The 19,752-nt window shown below is 34.1% G+C and overlaps 1 protein-coding gene across 4 annotated transcripts in view; it reads left to right on the top strand.

Moving 5' to 3' along the window:
- Nucleotides 1-19,752, top strand: part of LOC133194065 (Kv channel-interacting protein 4-like) — a 140,362-nt gene that overhangs the window by 98,378 nt on the left and 22,232 nt on the right. Inside the window, exon 1 of one of the 4 annotated variants that reach the window (XM_061330038.1) lies at nucleotides 3,648-4,130. The exons of the other annotated variants lie outside the window; for them this stretch is intronic. Coding sequence (XP_061186022.1) covers nucleotides 4,025-4,130 — 106 coding nt within the window. The 5' untranslated portion in view covers nucleotides 3,648-4,024. Of the gene's footprint in view, nucleotides 1-3,647; nucleotides 4,131-19,752 lie in introns of those variants that run through there. 4 annotated transcript variants of the gene reach the window in all.

Here is a 19,752-nt window from a genome sequence, read left to right as displayed (position 1 = left end):
TGAACATAACACTACAGCCGTCATTGATCGAGATGCTCTCTACAGTTAAACTCTTCCTTCGGTGCAGTACTCAATGAATGTCCAAAAAGAATTATTTTTCAGTTTTAAAATAAAAGAGATTTAAGTCAATTCCCTTCTCCAGACTCATTCTATTATGGTGTATTTCTAATTTCTTTGTGGTTCTGATGAGTTATGATATTGTCTCTGTGTCCTGTCTGCAGATAAATGAAGGATTTAAATAAGAACTCTACATTAATTCGCTTTTTTCACTTTTCCTGAATTTATACGTTATCTCCTGTTGAACTAATCCCTATGGGCAGCTTGATATATTTTATGACCGTTTTTCTCGATTTCTTACGGTTGTCAATCGATTAGCAGAAAATGCCCAGCTTTTAAAGAATGCCTTCCTCGTGTAATTGAACTATTCGAATAAAATCAAAGTACTGAAGCAGTACTGAAATATGGGGCAAAATTGATGATTTCATTCAGATTTCATAAAGTTCACAACTATTGCAGATTTTCATAGTTATAACACTTACATTTTGTATATGAATAACTTTTTAAAAAAAAAAAATCAAAAATCTAAAATTTCACACGTTGTAACGAAATATCAAATTCATAGTTATGAGAAATTAGACTATAATTCATTTAAATAAGTTCCGAATTAACCTGGAAATATACAAACGTAGAGGCAAAAATTGGTGATTTTCAAAAGATCAAATTTTCACATTTTGCAATTACCATCATTTGGAAAAAAAATTAAACATATTACTCTTTTTCTTTGATTTGGAATTGCTGTCTTTTAACGAGCAATTTCTGCAATCTGATTCAATTGAGGCGCTACCCTTGTGGCTTCCGGTTTTAAGATTTTTACAACTACTACACGAAGTCATCTGGCCCGTCTTAAAAATGACTATGCTTAACCCCCCTACCCACCCACCTCCCCAAAAAAAGTTAAAAATGAATTTCTCGAGGTTCAACATTAATCAATATGTTTTACAAACTAGCACTTGAAATGGGAAAAAAACAAGTCTTCATCTTTTCTGCTTGTTTTATATAGGTGTTCCTTTGCCAAAATGTTCTCTCAAGAGATCTCCATCATTGATATAGGACCAATTACTGATATTGATCTAGGAGGATGTTTGGATTGTCTGGACTGTGGAATAACGGAATCAGTAGATGTTAGAGTTTTATATCTAATTCCAGTAGTATAAAGTAATCTGAACCATCTCTCGTTAGTAAAATGATAGTTACCCTGAACAAAAATTCATATATATTTACATATTTTCAAAGGCATAGAATAAAATACATTTTATTTGGCATCAGATCATTATTAGTCTAGGACTAGGCATCATTAGTTTTTTTTTTAGCTTACCGGAATTGAATGTTTATTATGTTTTAATGAATTTACTTGTTTTTGTTATACCTGGATCATAAACTCAGGTTCTTAAGTAGGGTAAGTTTATAATATATTTGGAAAAAGAAAAATATGTTCTTTACCCTTTGGGCATTCAGGTTGCAAACCTTAATGGACTACGAAGCATTTTCATACCTCCGTAGCCTTACAGCTACGTTTGAAAATGCATTTTAATCTTTAAACAATCGTCCATTTAATTTACATTTGAGTATCACATACATTCTAAGTAATAAGCCCTCTTCTAAAATTTCCCTCGAATAACTTTCATGTGATTCTTTTTTTTTTTTTTTTTGTGGCAATGCTTTAAATTTAATTCTTCCCTATATATCAGGGACCTTGCAGATATATAGCCTGTTAGAAAAATTAGGAAGAGAAGAGGGATTTATAATGAGTCTAGATAATAGGTACAACCCTCTTGACCAAAAAAGCGACAACCTTTAATCAAATATTGAAAATGCGCTGAAACATTAAAAAAAATTGTTAATGAATATATACATTAATTTTGGTTTCCATGCACTACCTTCATAATAATTTGTGCTTGGATGCGTGAGCAGCACCGTATTGTCCTAACGTTCGATTGAATTTCTTTTGAGGATAAGGAGTAAAGGGGAATCACCATTGTTGCCAAATATAGAATGTTGGTTTCATAACCTAATATAACGATAATGTGGCTAAGGTATTGATGTTATAATCTGCACATTGAGTTAGAGACGTGAGGAATGATTTACTACTTATAGTTGTTAAAGGTCACGGTTACAAAGGTGTGACTTCTGTTCCCAGAAATATATATATCCCACCACCAACTAAAAAGAAACACGAAATTATAATTGGAGTCGATAGCTAAAAAACAGACACATGAAAAGTTCATATATGCATTTAACAAATTTGTCTTCATAGATCTGATTAAAATTTTTTGAAAAGAATCCAGATCATTGAAAGAGAAGAATGACATTTTAGTTAAGATCAGTAGCTTGTACTAGAGAAAACATGACTGCATGTTAGATCTTGAGGACTTTTGTGTAGGTATAAAATCCAGCTTCATATTTAAGGTTCAATGATACTCTGATAAGAGAGATAACTCTTATTCTTTTTATAAATTTGTCAAGTTTAATTGCCTTTTTGTCCAATTTTGGCCTGCAAGCTATTCTAAAATTGGATGCATTTTACTTATAGAATATTTTTCTTTTGGAAAATCGTGAGCGTTAGGCAGGCAATTCATTTGATTGAACAGAGGGTTTATGAACCTTAACATTCTAAGCCGAGGACCGTCTTCATTTTACGAATCCAGTCAAATTTTTGTTAAGTAAACGTTCATTTCATGAGAAATGCAATTACTTTGTTAAATTTGGAATAATGACAGCTTGTTCCTGTGCCTGGGGTTTTGGGGATGTTTCGTTCGTTATAACGATAATGTGTGATGTCCAGACAATGACTTCCATTGATTTTATGAGCTATTCACACACTGTACAAGAATAACTTGAATACTGATGAACGAGGATTCGATAAATGATAAGAATGCTGTCTCTTTTTGTAATTTTGTCCTTTACGGAATTTTACGGTTTTTGGTTGTATGTGCCTAATTTATTACAATTCAACAGGTCTGATACGTCTTAAATGAAAGTCTTAGCAAGTAAGGCACTCAATAGTTTCTTTGGTTTGCTGGCAACTGTGTTTCTTGATTTTGGTTAAGCAAATTTGCTTTTGTCTTTTAAGTAATGATTTTGAAAGGAGTTGTTCAATGGTTGTCTGAGTAAATTTTTAATTTTCAAATTGATTCTCATAAAAAAAACATGTTTTCCAAAAAGTGAAGAGTATTATATCATGTACATGTATGAGCGTGTTCGTGAAGCTTGTTTGGGGTCAAGGAGAGGTAGCATTAGATAATTAGACACATTTTAATCAGGATTGTGTACAGGGGCCTTACTGGAACATATTTCAGTGTTATGTAGCGTGAATGAATACAACATTAATTAAATATTCATACAGACTCCATCCCAATAAAAGATAGTATAGGAAATAATAAGGCTTAATTATGTCTGATGATCGTTTTGTAGCCCCTACTGGACTCGACGACCAACTGTTTATACCGCTGATGCGTTTCTACATATACTATCGTATGGACTTTAGCGAGGATTTGGCGAAACAGCGAGTTATATCAGATCATCGTAGCCTCGCATGCGATCTCCTCACAAAACCCATACCATAGTTTGCCTTCAAGACTTGGCGCATAGCATCTAGAGCTCTTTTGTACGGTTTAAAGCGACCACTTTCTGAGAGCATTCGGTGTGTCTTGGAATCTCTCGATTCATTTCCCGCCCTTTTCTTCTCGGATCCTTTTCCGTGTGACGTTCCTGTTTCATAATTTGAAAGTTATTGGCTGAATTCCGATTGCCACGAAAATGAAGAAGTCTGCAAACAGTGCGTCCCATTCTATTGATTAAGAAAAAAGCATAAAATAAGAATTGTATCTAGTCCTATTTCTGATTAACTGCGTTTGTCGTGTTGGGAATTCCTGTGATCCAAAGGTCGTCAGTTTTTGGAACTACCTGTTGCTGAAATGATTGCGGAATAACTTGAACGTTCATTGATATATTTTGTTTAGTTCTTATGTGTGGAGATACAGGTACTAGTAAAAGTGGACGCATGTTTCGCATGATCATTTACCGCCTGTTTCCGCCGCTAAGGAAACACCTTCTTTTCAACAAAGAGAAAAGTAAGTTATATATTTCTCTTACCAAAGTTTTGTTACATTAACTTTTTTATTTTAAAAATTACAGCATTTGTTCTTTTTGAACTATAATAACTTATAGAAATTAGATTTATTTAATAGGTTTTTGAATTAAATATAGAATATGACGCATTGATGAATATGGAGCTGAGGTAGTGGACTTGCATGTACACATGTAATTGCTTAAGTACCATCTGATCAACAACGGACAATTACAACCCCCTGTGTTTTCCCCAGACAAAGTCTGTCGATTTGACATGCTTGTTAACGAGCTATCGATTGAAGGCAATCGAATATCGAAAATTTATGCATGACTTTTGTCTTAATGAGTTCCAAAAGAAAAGGGAAAAAATGCCTCATTTAATGGAGTTTCTAGGTCAGAAATCTACAAGAACAGAATAAAAATGGCACTTCATTGTTAAGATCTTTTGTATTTGAGGATCTCTGAATAACCCTAAGAAAAACTTGGCTTATAAAATTAATTGTTCTGTAGGAGGGAAAAGTCGGCAGTTTATCTGGATCAAACATTTTCCCTACAAACAATATTATGAGTTGATATCTCATGTAATTATTGGAGGCGATTATTAGAAGCAGACGGCATATTAACACCTTCTCAATCCCCGCGACCTTAATGCAAAAATGCACGTGCATCAATGCACCTCCAGCCCGTAAATTGAAACCATATCGTGTTTATTTACTCAGCTACCTTTCAATTTACCCTGGAGCACTGTAGTGGCCCTCTTATCATTGTATTGTTGTTTTGTTTACGTGCTCTTTATTGTTGTTTTGATTTTGGTGGTCTTTTGAGCGGTGGTAAGACAACATATGCTTTTGTTGTTAGATGTATTTCATAGGAGGAAGATGCATTTTGGTGCAATGAATTTCACGATTGCATTATCAGCATTACAGGGATTATGTGTAATTTGTTTTGAAGGTTTTTCACGTGCACATGTAATACTGGAACCAAAAAAAAAAAAAACTGACTTGACTCTGTATATATCTTTTATTTACTAATTGGTGCTTTATCATCAATATTGTACAGTTTGGTTACACTAGTGATTGGATATTTATGCTTCTTTTCCATAAATTCGATTTGCAAATGAATGAATATAACATATTAAATAAGAAAGAAATCTCTGCATTTTTTATTTCATGCTTATTTATGGCAAGATGAATTTTGTGAACTTTGAAGCCTTAAAAACGTACCAATTCCTTGTTCAAATTACGTCAATGATCACTTAAGACACGATAACCCATTCTGATCTTAAGATCTCTTGGATTCAATATTTTAAAACCGATTGTTTGATAATATTTATCATCATACTATGGCAGGATATGTAAATTATACATTAAAACAATTTACATAAGGCGTACCACCTGTAGCAGCGAGATCATGCTGCTTGTAGCTGGATCTCTGATAATCTTTGGTACATCACATCATTATCAGCCATTGCCACTTTACTCTAGGTGCGGTATAATTTGAATTAGATTTAAATTGTAATCACTGGGGAAAGAGATTACAGAGCTTACTACGTATATCTAGTGCATCACATAAAGTTTTACCCTGTAGGAGATGCAACTCAACAACCTTAATTTTGTCTGTTTAAATCCCTATCGTCTCGTGATCCTATGAGGGCTAAAAAACCTTATCTAATACTTCAACAATCAAAAGCCATCAGTTTCTAATGTTATCCACTTGTCAATCTCATGATACTTATGTCTTCATTTTTGTTTTAATTTCCAAAAATGGTAAAATCAATTAAAGATTAATTATAACATTCCTCATGTTGTCAACATGCTCTTGACCAGGAACAGTATGATTTTAAAAAAAACCTTTAACTTACATGCAAAGGATTGTAAGAATGACGGTTTACATGTAGGAATATCATTAAAATGATATGAAGCGAAATATTGTTAATTCCTATAGAAATTCCATAATTTAACACCCTTGCGAATTGCCATTAATAAATCAAAATATAATTAAAAAATGTGTTGTTGTACAAAGGTACAATTAAATTTATCATCGTGGCAAATTCTACCTCAATATTCTTCCAAAAATAAGATTAACAGAAATACCTTTGAAGATATGTATAATGTTACTGAATGGTTCATAAAAGTTAACATATATACATGCACCAGTGAAAGACCACAGAAAGATTCTTTAAGACTACCAAAAGATAATTGAATGGTCACCGAATTGGCGTGAAAAAGCCACCAAATAACTGAAATATGTCCGCTGAATGGTAACTGAAATGTGACTGAATTGCGACTGAAGTGTGGCTGCCATTCAGTGAATTATCACTGGTAGCTATCTCTCACTTCAAGCTCCTCTTGTAAAGTTTCCCAGAAAACATCTGTACCTGATGTTACCTGAGCTTTCCAGTGGAGTCATTAGGTATTAGGAATAGGACAGAAAAATCTGATTAAATCACTCTTAAAAAGTTTAACTGGTCAATAGAATTATTTTAAAGAATTGATATACCGCAATATGTCATAGGCATTAGTTGAACATAAGTTGACAAAATCGTTTATTGAAACCGAGCTTGGCGAAAATATTACAGTATTACATGTATTTTAGTATACATGCAATTTGAAGAAAATTCTATCTAACTTATTAGAATGAATAAATTACCCGAGCCTATCGTTATTTGAGCCTGATTTGAATTTTTAAGAAAAATTCATCTGTGCATAGTTTGATCAAAGCATTATGTGTTGGAAAACTGTTTCACTGCTTAAACAAAAACAGCAATACTTTCGAATATTCAACTGTAACAGATATTGTTCTTTAAGACCGTCCGAAATGCTGTTCTGTATTCTCCATTTTGTTTAATTTGTACTTGCTTTGGACAACAACGTCGACGTGAAAGATTAATCGAAACGAAGCTTTATCACACGTTTTATGAAAAGCCAAACATTTAACTTTATGTGACGGTTTTGCACACAGATAAAATTCTCAGACTTGATGGGTACTTTTACATGAGGTATAATTATCAACATTAAACTGTTTCTATATTGATTTTTGTTTGACATGTGCCACATCTTTCTTTTGTGTTGCGTTTCATGGACGCTTCGTTTAGAAACTTCAGTGTGGTGTGGGACTTATCACAAAGGTCGAATTTCGTGTGCTATATCGTGAAACAAAAATACAGGAGGCCCAAGGGCTGCAACGCTCAACTGAGTCACCTGACCTATCTAATAAATATGTAGGTAAATGAGACCCCTTGAAGTTACCTTAAAATTCATGATTTTAATAATTTCAGCACTCCAATATCAAAATCTAACCCCTTCTGTGGCCCCATGTTAGGCCATGACATAAACAAACTTAAATCTTTACCATACTGAGATGACTGAATATCAGTATGAGGAATTGCAACCCTTATTTAGAAGATGATTCAATTTATTCGAAAGATATTTCCCTTCAAATTCCAGATGGAACCCCCCCCCCCACTTGAGACCCCATCCTAGATCAGGGGACCATGATTACCACATGGGGGTCTTTTTGTTCTTGAGAAGATTTGAATGATTTTTAACTATTTTATTATAATTTTAAATTTGAACCAAACCGCTTTTGTGGCCCCATCCTAGGTCAAGGGATCATAATTGTACCAACCTTAATTTTGTTTGTATTTCGTTATGACTTATTCTGAAAGATATATACATTTTTTTTTAAACACTTCTTTGTCCGCAACACTGCACACTGCCTATTGTGGTAATATTCTAGACCTAATGGCCATTTTTGAAAAAAAATATGTTAAATCTTCAGAACATGGATAATTCTGTGTAATATTATAAAAAATTGCAGCTCTTCTGTTCTGAAGAAAAATAAAATAAAATTTTCTCCTGTGTCAAACTTTGACCCTTATTGTAGCCCCGTTCTAGGTCCGTAGGCCGAAATTATTGAATCGCCACAACATGGGGATCATGTATTTATGTATATTTAACTGTATATCTATGTTCTTTTAAGAATATTTTTAATGGCTTTCTCACTATATAATTTTTTATGTAAAACATTTATTCCTTCCCAGGGGAGATACAAACTATATAGCGAGAGATAGAATGAGGTCATTCAAAGCCTTCTTCTCAAGAACCACATACTGAACTATATACAAGACAAAACTTAGTGAAAGCTTTTTTACTGAGTGTAGATGCAAGATTATTCAACTCGTGGCCCCCAGGGTAGGGTGGCACCACTTAAAAAGGAGCACAATTCTTCATTTGAACAAACCTAAATCCCCCACGAACACCCAAGGATATTTTCTGACAAGTTTTGTTGGAAACGTTCCAGTGGTTCTAAAGAAGAATTAGAAGTGTTAACAGACAGACAGACAGAGAAGACGGACAGCGGATTACCTTTGATCAAGTTCCGATGTAATAAAGTCTGTAGCTATGTCAATATAATTGGGTGCTAGAAGTACTTTATATTTGTGTGAAGACTTTATTTATAGACTAAATTTTGTACACAAAGGCATCATATCAGTGCATATTTAATGAAAACATAGAATACGTAAATTGCGTACTTTTACTTTAAGCTACTAACGATATAGATTTGAATAATTTTTTTTCTTAAGTTGCTACGCTAATCTTACACACAATTTTACATAGAAAAGTTATATAAACATGTGATGCTTAAATAGTTTAGAGGTCATAGTGTCATCTCAAAGAGACGACGATATTAAGTCCTTTACGGATTCTATTCATTTACATTTTTTAAAGAGTTTATCTTTCTAATATTCCGTATTCTTATTTCCAGTATCCTGATTCACGATAAAGTCGATTTCTATACAAATTCCTCTGTTTACTGTCTTGTTTCATTGGAAACACTTCTATTGGACCAATTTCTATTAATGCGATTTTTTCTCATTTCATGCATACAACCTCTTCTGGGTGGCGTCAAAGACTCTCTGTGCGCTTGTATTCTCTATTTTTTCCTTCTGCAGTTAATAAGACAACTTAATGACTTAGGTGAACATTGAGGGCCAATCAATACAAATCGCTGATCAAACAAAATCTACAGCTTCCAGGCTGTCCCAAGATGCCCTTGTGAATCCGACTCACTCATTGGCTAGGAAGGTGCCCGTTTAACGGGGAAAACGTGTCAATGAATTTAAATACTTGTAAGAAAGCTGACGCTGAAAATGAGAAAAGACAATAAAAATGTCTTTCACATCACAACCAATCATAGCGTATAGGAGATGTAAATGAGAGAAGTAAATAGACAGATATACGTAAAATATCCTTCACAGATTGATCCTCGTAGAGAGATATATGAAACCTTTGTTTCGTCACAAAAGTCTGACGTCTGCACTTACTAGAAAGAGAGTGCAGTTTTGTTTCTTTTTTGCAACACCATGTATATCCAGATTTTGAGGGTGAAATGTTTTTAAAAAATACTCAGTTAACGAGTAAAAAATTAAAAATAACATATTCTACAGGGCATACGTCAGTACATTATAACAAAGTTGCTTTGAGTGTGGAGAGTAGTCATGTGGCTATTACAGTTAATTCCATCCGGGACATCCGGCAAAAGTCACCTTAAACGTGACCGACAGTCTACTTGCAGTCAGGCTTCTAGCATTTTTTCGAATCATTTTCATGTTAATGGACTAAAGAAAATTATCAAGGACTATTGCAAGCAAGTTTTCCATGGATATCTGAAGTGGGAGTGGGCCTCATTTTTCATTTGTAAAAGGCAACTTTGTTAATTTGCTACTTATTTAACATGGGAGGAAAAGAGATTATTCGTTTTGAGGGTTTCGACATTATGTAAACTTCCCCCAGAGTTCGTTTGTAACCAATTCAATCTCGTCCCTGTGCGCGTACGTAGACGCAGATGACTATGGGTAATAGATGTAGTTCGATGATCACATAATTTCGCTGTCTGACTGAACCACGAAAACAACGAAAATCGATGTTCAGCGAAAATGATAAAAATGTATGTTACTGTGTCCTAGTGTTAACGCTTCCTGATTACTTCGATCTTAAAGGAATATTCTTAAAGCGTTCACGTAGCTTCAGTGACTAGTCCTATATTGTTGTTACGTTTCTCAAAGCAGGTGCGATTAGCAAGCTATGATGTTTGAAATTTCGATACGTTTTATACTACAATGACACTTCCTAGGTCACACGAGTCGCTCAGGTGACTTTTGTCCTGGGCTTTCAACCTTTGATTGACTGATTGAATGTATCTTGTTTTACGTCGCTGATATTTTTTCATTCATATAGAGAGGTCACCATATATCAGTGAAGGGATTCAACTTTAGACCTATTCTCAGCACTCAGGACCATTGAGCAGTGAAGGTTCTTTATCGTACTAACGCCTACCGTGACACGGGGCCTCGGTTTTTCAAATCTCATCCGAATGACCCGCAACTTTCACTTCAAAGTGCCAAGGGCTTGGCGAAGGAACAGTTGCTACCTATTTTTTATCGACTTAGGTCAGTCGCGGCCGTGATTCGAATACACGACCTTTCGATCACGGAGCGAGCGGTCAACCTATTGAGCTACCTTGACGGTTCAACTGTTGATGTACGTCGTCTGTGGTTGTTCGTAAACGTTTGAATTTGAACAAGTCCGAACTAACATCAACTAATTTTGGTATGCAGCCTCTGTGGATGACGTGGATAGAAAGTAGCAGGGAAACTGCATGATTATGATGTGCAGTTAGCACTCTTATATGATAAAATTCATATTCTCTAGATTCCGGATTCTGGTCCCAGGGATGGGCTTGATTGATCATGAAAACCCGTTATTTTTTTTTTTAATAGTTAAAATTAACCATTAAGATAAAAGAGTCAAACATTCTTGCATAATAATTATAATAAACAAAATACATGTATGACAATCGTGGTCCTTATTTCCGGACGTCATTATCTAAGGTCAGAATAAGTTGGTCTATACATTTAAAAGTTCTCATGCTTTGAAAACCTTCTTTACATTAAAAATACACATCATTAAAAGTCTTCCTTATTCCTGAACATGAACGAGATCATGTAATCTTTCTGAATGTGATTATGACTAAAGATCTACTGATTTGTTAAATTCCTCCCCCCCCCCCCCTCTTCTAGGTCCGTGCTTATAGCCGGAGAAACTTAAACTCTAAATTTATTTAAAATGGTCAAATTTGTATATTTTCATCTACATATAGTAGCATTTTAAAAGGTCCAGACTTCATTGTCCTATTTTAGATACAGTGCCTGTCTACAGTATCATCCCCCCCCCCCCCCAGTGATTGGAAAACCTCTCGAACTTTACTATGAGCAAGGCTAATTACGGAAACAGTTCTTCAGCAGGCGGGATTGCCCGTCACTGCAAAATGGGTACAAACTTTATTTACTGTCTCGTGTGAGTTGCGCAGAGAGAGACAAGTATAGTTTTTTTTCCAGAAAGATTTGCCGACTTTATTAACGACCTTAACCGGTAAACTGACATACACCTATAGGCTGTACTGAATCACTTGTGGGGGTAGTTCTTGGCTTTAATTGTATTTATCTTTTTTTAAACAGACATTACCCCTACCATATGAAAGACAGCTCAAAGAAAAAAAAGAATACGTACAAATTTTAATGTTCGCATGCAATAAAGAACATTTCTGTTCACCATGAAAAAATAAGGAATACTTTTCAGCAATTGATATAGAAAATCGAAGTGTCAGTTTCATTTATTCCTATTTTCTTTTGTTCGTTTTATCGAGATTTTTTAGGATTGAAAATCTTCAAAAATTGTTAAGTAATGCGAAAATAAGATCACCAGAAAATTATCCTAGCCCTGGACAGCATTTCAACCAATGAAATAATTGAAAATTTTCACATCATGTATTTTCTACCAATCACAAGAGAGAGGAAGTGCATACTCCGAAGACTATTAAATACTTCAACTGTGTATACGTCTTCTAAAGAAAATGGTAATGACAAGAACTAAGTCTTGTTACACCAGGTCTCAATCTTTATATAAAAGATTCAGTGGCTTTTAATATTTATTCTTTAGTGAAAGTGAAAATAACGTAAACATCTCGGATTACTGAAGTGTATAGAAGTATAGTCGGCAGTTGTTATGAAGCATAGTATGTACTTTAGCAGACTTCTTTCCCTTACGGTCTTCAGTGCCCTATTGAATTTGGCTGATATTCAAAAAAAAAATTTCGTGTTCAGCTATTTGCATTACAAGATAGTAAATCATACGACTCCAATTCAAAATACCCATTTATCAAATAACACTTTGGGAGACAAAGTCTGTCATTTTCGTTTGAGAGCGATGGGTTTAGGCCTGGCTTGATCTTCGCTTGAGAAAGTCACAGATTTAGAGGGTATAAAGCATCGATTTTATGACAGGAATTTGGCATATGGTAGACTTGATTAAATGACAAATCAAATTCTGCGATCTCCTGAGCCGCCACATTGATTGAAATGTTGTGACGGTCTATTAAGACAGTAAGAGCGAGCCAAGGCAGTCCTACAGGCCGGTAGTTACCGAACAACACCTAAGTCAGCGCTTACTGCCTTCACTCTTAACAGACCAATAGGATTTGATGCACCTATAGCTGTATAGCTGCTATATACCGGTATCCTTGCTATTGATATGATCACATATAACACATTTCTTGAGCCATTTTATGCTCACTTGAGCATTGATTTTTTAGCTATTCGACAAGCTACCGTTTGATTACGCTATTGTTTCTTTAATGGGTTTCAACTGAAAATGTTAATGTCGGGTAATTTTGGTTGAAATTGTCCGTAAAGGACTGCAGTGTTAGTCCCATGCATGGATAGAATAAAAATCGGGAAGAACTATTTGAAAAAGTGATATTTCTGGTAAGAAAAAAAAAACATAATTGAAAGTACAAAAACCTCCACTTCCACCCTCGGGGAAAAACACACACTGACGGTCAATTTATTGATGTGGTTAATTCAACTTTGTTTTCCGTTAACATGAAAATTGGTACATGTACCTTTAAAGAGTTACATTTACTGTCATTTATTTTAAAACTGAGGTCAATATCTAATAAGTGCTTGGCTTGTATGATTTTAGAGTATTGAAAGAAATATTTTGTTCCAATCACTTGTGAGTCCCATGTACAGTTTATTAACATTTTTTGGCTCCCGGCTAGTCGGTACTAAAATAAATTGCTCAGAATTTTTCAATTATCTCATTCATGTATAGTGCAAGTTATCAGTCAATTTAATAACAGAAATTAAAACAGGAAATGAACAATTCACCTAAAGCACAAAAATGAACTTAGAAGGTAAAAAATAAAAATGGTTAACAGCATACCAAAAGTTCGCCGTAGAACGCTAACCCTGTTGGTATATTCTTGGTATTCCACTCTATGGATAAATTCTGGATGTTCTATGCAACAACCTACTTTTATTCCTTAGCTTTGCTTTTATGAGACAGCACAAATGGTAACTGATGGAGTATGTGGGGTGCCCTTAACTGCAATCATGAATGATTCACACTAGACCTTGTATGGCTGTAAGTGATTTTCTGCAGCCAGTCATGAATATTTAATCCCCCTTATTGTTTTATATGTATCCTCTACAACAGGGCGGCGAAATTTATTTTATTAGGCCAAGAGAAACTTCTTGGATGTATGTCCCACTCTCGACGAAAGTCAATAACGGAGAACTCCTACTGTACACCAACTCTCTCAGGGGAATTTTTACATGCTTATTCCGGGATCTAAAAACAGAGTAACGCTTAAATAATTTAACTGTTGCCGAATACACTCACTTGGCGGATACTCTTTCCTCTTTTGTAACCTGATCAGGCTAGGTAGCATGGATGCTCTCACCAACTGGCTTAACCTTAAAAGGAATGAATTTAGGAAAAAAGGTGAGTTAACCCAAATCTTTAAAAAAAAAGATATTGTACCACTTTGCTTCAAAAGTGATGACGTTAAATATTTTCATAAAGAAACGTGAACTTATACTGTTGATTTTTCAGCGTAAATTGCTCATGAAAATATTTTGTTCTCTAGGATATGTATAGGAGTGTATTGGGATATTCCTCCAATCAATAATTAATTTATCTTATGTAATTTAATCGGTATGAATATAGTAGATTATGAATGAGAAGTGTTCTTTTTTTTAAATTTAACTTTAACAATATAAAGTGTCTTTTCTAATTCGATGGGATCTTGCTAGAAATTCTTCTACTCAGATCAATTTGTATGTACTTGTAATACATAAAACAACTTTTTATACAACAACATATTGCAATTTTTAAACTGAGAAGGTTACTGACAAGTAAGTTGAAGTTAAAGGGTTTTCAAAAATATTATAAAAATTCAGCATTCGGGGATTTCTATGGTCGATATATTGACGTTGTTTGCAAGTTAATACAGATTGATAGGTCACTGTATTAACTCTTACTTTCACAAAGGTTTACCCCGTTTCCGTTATCAATTCAGAGGGTCATGATCAACGCAGGTTTAACCGACCGACAGGGGGATGCTTACTCCTTAATTTTTGGCAACTGAACCCACCTCTGTTGTTTCCAGGGCTCTGTAGTTTTAGCCCTGTTCACGATTCTATTGTAAACAGAAATTATGACATTAATCACTATTAAATATTCACCTTTTTCATGAACGCAATTTCGATTAGCTGAAACTTTTCAATTTGTAATTGATTTACCAACTTTTTTATCTCTACTGGTCAAAAAATAGAGGTTTGGTGTCCCTTGTTCATATGTCTGTTTTTTCTGCCTGTCTGTCTGTTTATAAACATTCTTTATACGCTCGTTTCAAGACGGGATGGGACGTATTATAGTTTGGAGTTCATGTCCGTCCGTCTGTATGCTTTTTCGTGTCCTGCTCATAACTTAAATACTAAGAGGTCTGGAATAATTAAACTTGTCAGCTGATACATCTTGGGTAGAATGTGTGTCGCACATTAAAAGTATGTCTCTGTGACCTTAATTAAGATGTTATGGCCAAATATGGAAAAATCCTGTCCGACTTATAACTTGAAAACTATGAGACCTAGCTTAGAATCATCAAACTTGGTCAATTGATGCATCTTTGATAAGTGTGTCATACCGTATATAAAGGTCACTGTGACCTCAAATTAAGGGGATATTTGTTTCAAAAAATTTAAGCTACTTAATCCCCCTACAGATCAAAAATGTTAAATCAAGAAATGTCACTTTTTTACATTATGTATTGATATACTGTACAGATATATATAACATATATACATGAAATATTTCTTTTGTTTCAATAACAAGAGAATCCCAACCATCTCACGGGTGTAATTATCAATCCATGGTAGTCCAAGGAACATTTCGATTAGAGATGATCATTGTATCTATCAAGTTAAAATGAGTATGGTGTAAGAAGACTCTCTTAATCTTTTCTGTTAGAGCATCTCTGATCAAGCAGGTGTTATCTATAACTCAGGGGAATCTGGCCTCTTAATTTCATTTGATAGCATTTATCAAATTGTTCAATAATTGTTCGTTATAGCTTTTATTCAAAAAATAATAATTAGGTAAAAATTTATTAAAAATATTTTATTGTTGTATTATATGATATTTTTGTTTTATTTTTTACATCTCAACAACCAAATTGCAGAATGTCTCGTCTCACTAAAATGACAGATTAACAGTCTAAGAATAAACATACTGATTAGTGTTTTTGATGTTTATTGCACTAAAGCATTGTTCATGATTCATAAAAATACAACAAATAAAGTTTTTAGTTGGGTATTTGTGAAACCTTAACACAACCAGTTGAGAAATATATGTGATGTATTATTTGTTCTGATTAATAACTACATCATAGGAGATGCACATCAAACATTAGAAATGGAAAAATTATTGAAATCTTTGTACCAAAGTTGACATGATTTTCTCAGATGTACTCTCATCTTTTAATCTGATAATTAATAATATCTGAAGGGCGTATCATATTCTGTGGCGGTGAACTTTATTCAAAATGCTACTCCTCCTACAGTTTTGGTCAGATTTCAATAAAATTTGGTGTACAACATGTAATCGGTTTTTGATTTCTATGAATGGTGTTGCCATGCCTACTGAAATAGAAATTTATGTGAAATTCTTTCAAAACGCTATTCCTCCTACAGTTTAGTCTAATCTCAATTTAACCTTGTACACAAGTAGAATGCACCAAGATATTTTGATATGCAATATTACTATGGTTACTGTAAATAGAAATTTCTGTGAAATTACAGAAAGCTACTACTTCTACAATTTTAGTAAGATTGCAATAAAACACAAAAAGAGACTAAACCAAGGATCAGTATCAATATTCTATTTATATTTGTTGCCATAGTTTCTAGCCCAGGTGCTACTTTTTTAATTCCTTTCTTATAAGTACAAACCAGTAGAGCCACATTCTTGTTAGAGACATCTGGTTAAAACAACTAACCTACTGTATGGATATTAGACTTTATGAATACGAGACACATTTGGAAGCTTAAAATTAATGACTGATAAAACTTTAACCTTGGCCATAACTATTGAACAGTTAGTACTAGGGCTTTCAAATACAGTTATATTCCTTTTGACAAGACCTTCCTTTGGATACCAACAATTTTGACCTTGTCCTTGGAGTTTGACCTACTTTAGAAAAACTTGAACCTTCGCCATAACTTTTGAACAGTTGGTGCTAAGACTTTTATATTTTGCATGTGTATTTCTTATTACAAGTTCATCCCATGCGTACCATTAATTTTGACCCTTTGACCTTGGAGTTTGACCCACTTTTAGAAAACATTATCTTTGACCATAACTTTTGAATGGTTAGTGCTTGGGCTTTCATATTTACCAGGTATATCCATTGACACAATTCCTTTCTTTGGGTAACAACATTTTTGATCTCTTGACCTTGACCATGGAGTTTGACTTGCATTTGAGAAAGTTTAACCTTCGCCATAAGTTGCCATACGGGGGTATTAGTGTTTGACAAACATATCTTGTTTATTATATTATTTGTCTGTAAATGCTTACATATACATATACCAATGGCATGATTTTTGTTTATGGTCTCTAAAGCTTTTAAATACTAGATGTGAAGGCCATGATTTGTGTGCATGTTACAACGATGAAATGTCTCCCCTAGTATGGGCGTTCTTTCGGTTGAGACCGTATTAACCAAGGTTCAGTGTTGCAATAGACACTGGCACGACTATGTCCCTCACAGTCACTGCATGCTCATCAGGCATAAGTCAGTGCCCCTCACTGCATGCTCAACAGTCATAAGAGCCGATTCAACGCTAAAATTTGCAGTCTTCCACCGGCGTCCCAACATGAGTTTAATATTTTGTAAGGGACGTAAAGCAAACAACAAACTAACAACCCTTCATTAGAAGAAACATACTAGCTATACGGTTTTTCTTCGATAACTGTTAATCTTATCCTTGCTGTAATTATAGACCATTCGATTGGAATGGATTAAACTTTATTTATATGTTGTTGTTCTGGACCTGAATCTTAACTCAAGGTCACACCTCAACGATTAGGTCTCTTGGCAATGAGAAATAGTGAAAAGATGGCCGGGCTATGATTCTGGGTCTTTTGATTGTAATGTATCAAAGCTTAAGTATATATTCTGTTACATGTAACTTCGACCTGTAGATGTGTCGAGTCTCAAGACTTACGGGTTAATGTCTCTAAACAAGCACAAATTGAAATCAGTTTTGACCTTAATTTGAATGAATTCAAACTAGAAAATGTCGAAATCTTGTTTCCTCGGTTACTTTTGATTTACTTTACTTTAATTAAAACAATATTTTGTTATGAATGAAACATAAAAGTATTAAACAGGTACTTTTGGCTGTCGATTAAAATATATCCATATTAACGCTTGAATTGAATAGGTTTTACAATATTGATTCAAGAACACATCCTAAATGTCATACAGTGATGACTGAAAGTATATCTGAGGAAGAGGTAAACATCCGGTCTTACCGAAAAAGAAAATAAACAAGGTTGTTTTACGCATACGCCAATTGCTGTGAATTGCATAATCGTTTTGCAGATAAACATCTTGAAGAAGTTGATCGATTATGTAAAAAACATGGGGTTTTTTTACATCAGTATTTCTGTGTAATAAAATTTAACTTGTTTCGGACTGCGAACTGTTTACCCCGTCCATTTCTAATTTGATAATTAGATGTTACTTTTATAATGTTATCGTTCAAATTTGGTATGCTGATTTTAACTGCTAGTAAGGCAAAGAGATACCCAGTTTGATTCCTTGCACACAGTCTCCGGTTTCCGGTTTGATCCCGGGGTACAATATTCAGATGTAAAGAATAAGCAGAGTGGCGTAAAGTAAGAACATTTTATACCCTCTAAGATGGAAAATCGGGGGTATATTGTTTTCATCCCGTATATCCTTCTGTCTGCGATATGAACTATAGTAGCACAGGTCTCCAAGTTTTAATGCCCTTTTTAATGTACTCGAAGTCTCTTTATTTGTCTGATACTTCAACAGGATCTCCTTAAATTTACAAGTCTGGATCATCCCGACGTTTTTATCGACCGAGAGATGATGGTTTGACTAATCTCATTAACTGGCAAATTTGAATTTCAATTAAAAGCAACATCTCTCTGTCAACTAAAATCTAAAAGAATCGCACATACTATAGATCCATTTAATAGATACTTTAAGTGACTTGGTATTTTTCCATTATGGACAGTTCTAGTTATAGTATTGAATGATTCTTAGCTTTCTGATTTTCTGAAATCCAACATTCTAGAATTCAGAAAAAAACTACATTAACCTGCACCCTACCTTCCAGGTGAATATAACGTTTGATTTTTTTTTCTAAATTGGTCCAAAATGGGAATCAAAATTGAATGGTTTTTTTTTTTTTTTTTTGGAGGGGGGGGGGGTCGTCTAAGGAAATCCCATATGTCTTTCCCTGTTTTCGGTTAGGAATTCAACACATGTAAACGATCAAGAAAGATAGTGAGGTTTGCTTAACGAGTTCTTATTATCATTGAATCAAGTTATAAAACAATAAATTTGGGGTCAGCACCCTCGAAGTAGTATATTAAACTCGCCTTTTGGGCTCGTTGAATATCGTACTCCTCGGGTACGTACATCATCAGTAGAACGATGATATCTGTATCAACAAATTGTCCATGTTCATGTTCTCTAGAGAATTTTAAACTAATCAGACTTAATCTAAGTAAGCATATACTGGATGTAAGTTCATAACGATTATTTTCTGGATCAAAAGTTCAAGTAATGCTGAGAAGGTCTAATGGGATGCATATGGTTTCTTTCATACCGGTATTTTAAAATTATTTCTTTAATTTTGTGCTTATCTCATGTAACAACAAAGAGGAGAAGCTTACCATATGATGTTTGGTTTTTGTTTTGTTTTGTATTTGTTTTTTTTTTTTTTTTGTTTTTTTTTTTTTTTGTTTGTTTTTTGTTTTTTTTTTTGCTTAAGGTATTGGAAATTGATTTTATGAGTGCAGTTAAGGAGGTTCGATCCTCAGCTTTTGAGCAGATTTTTGTCTGGACCTTTGTTTTTGGTCCCATGATGTATTTTGATAAAAAAAATATTTGAGGGAAAATTTCGAAAAAAATATTATTTAAGATGCAATTACAGTGCAAAAAGGTTAATATTAACTGGAC

This window comes from Saccostrea echinata, unplaced genomic scaffold, assembly GCF_033153115.1.
Source record: "Saccostrea echinata isolate AGI-Se365-2 ecotype Australia unplaced genomic scaffold, CSIRO_AGI_Sech_v1 ptg000001l, whole genome shotgun sequence".
Classification (NCBI taxonomy): Eukaryota; Metazoa; Mollusca; class Bivalvia; order Ostreida; family Ostreidae; genus Saccostrea; species Saccostrea echinata.
This window is presented reverse-complemented; position numbering and strand designations above follow the sequence as displayed.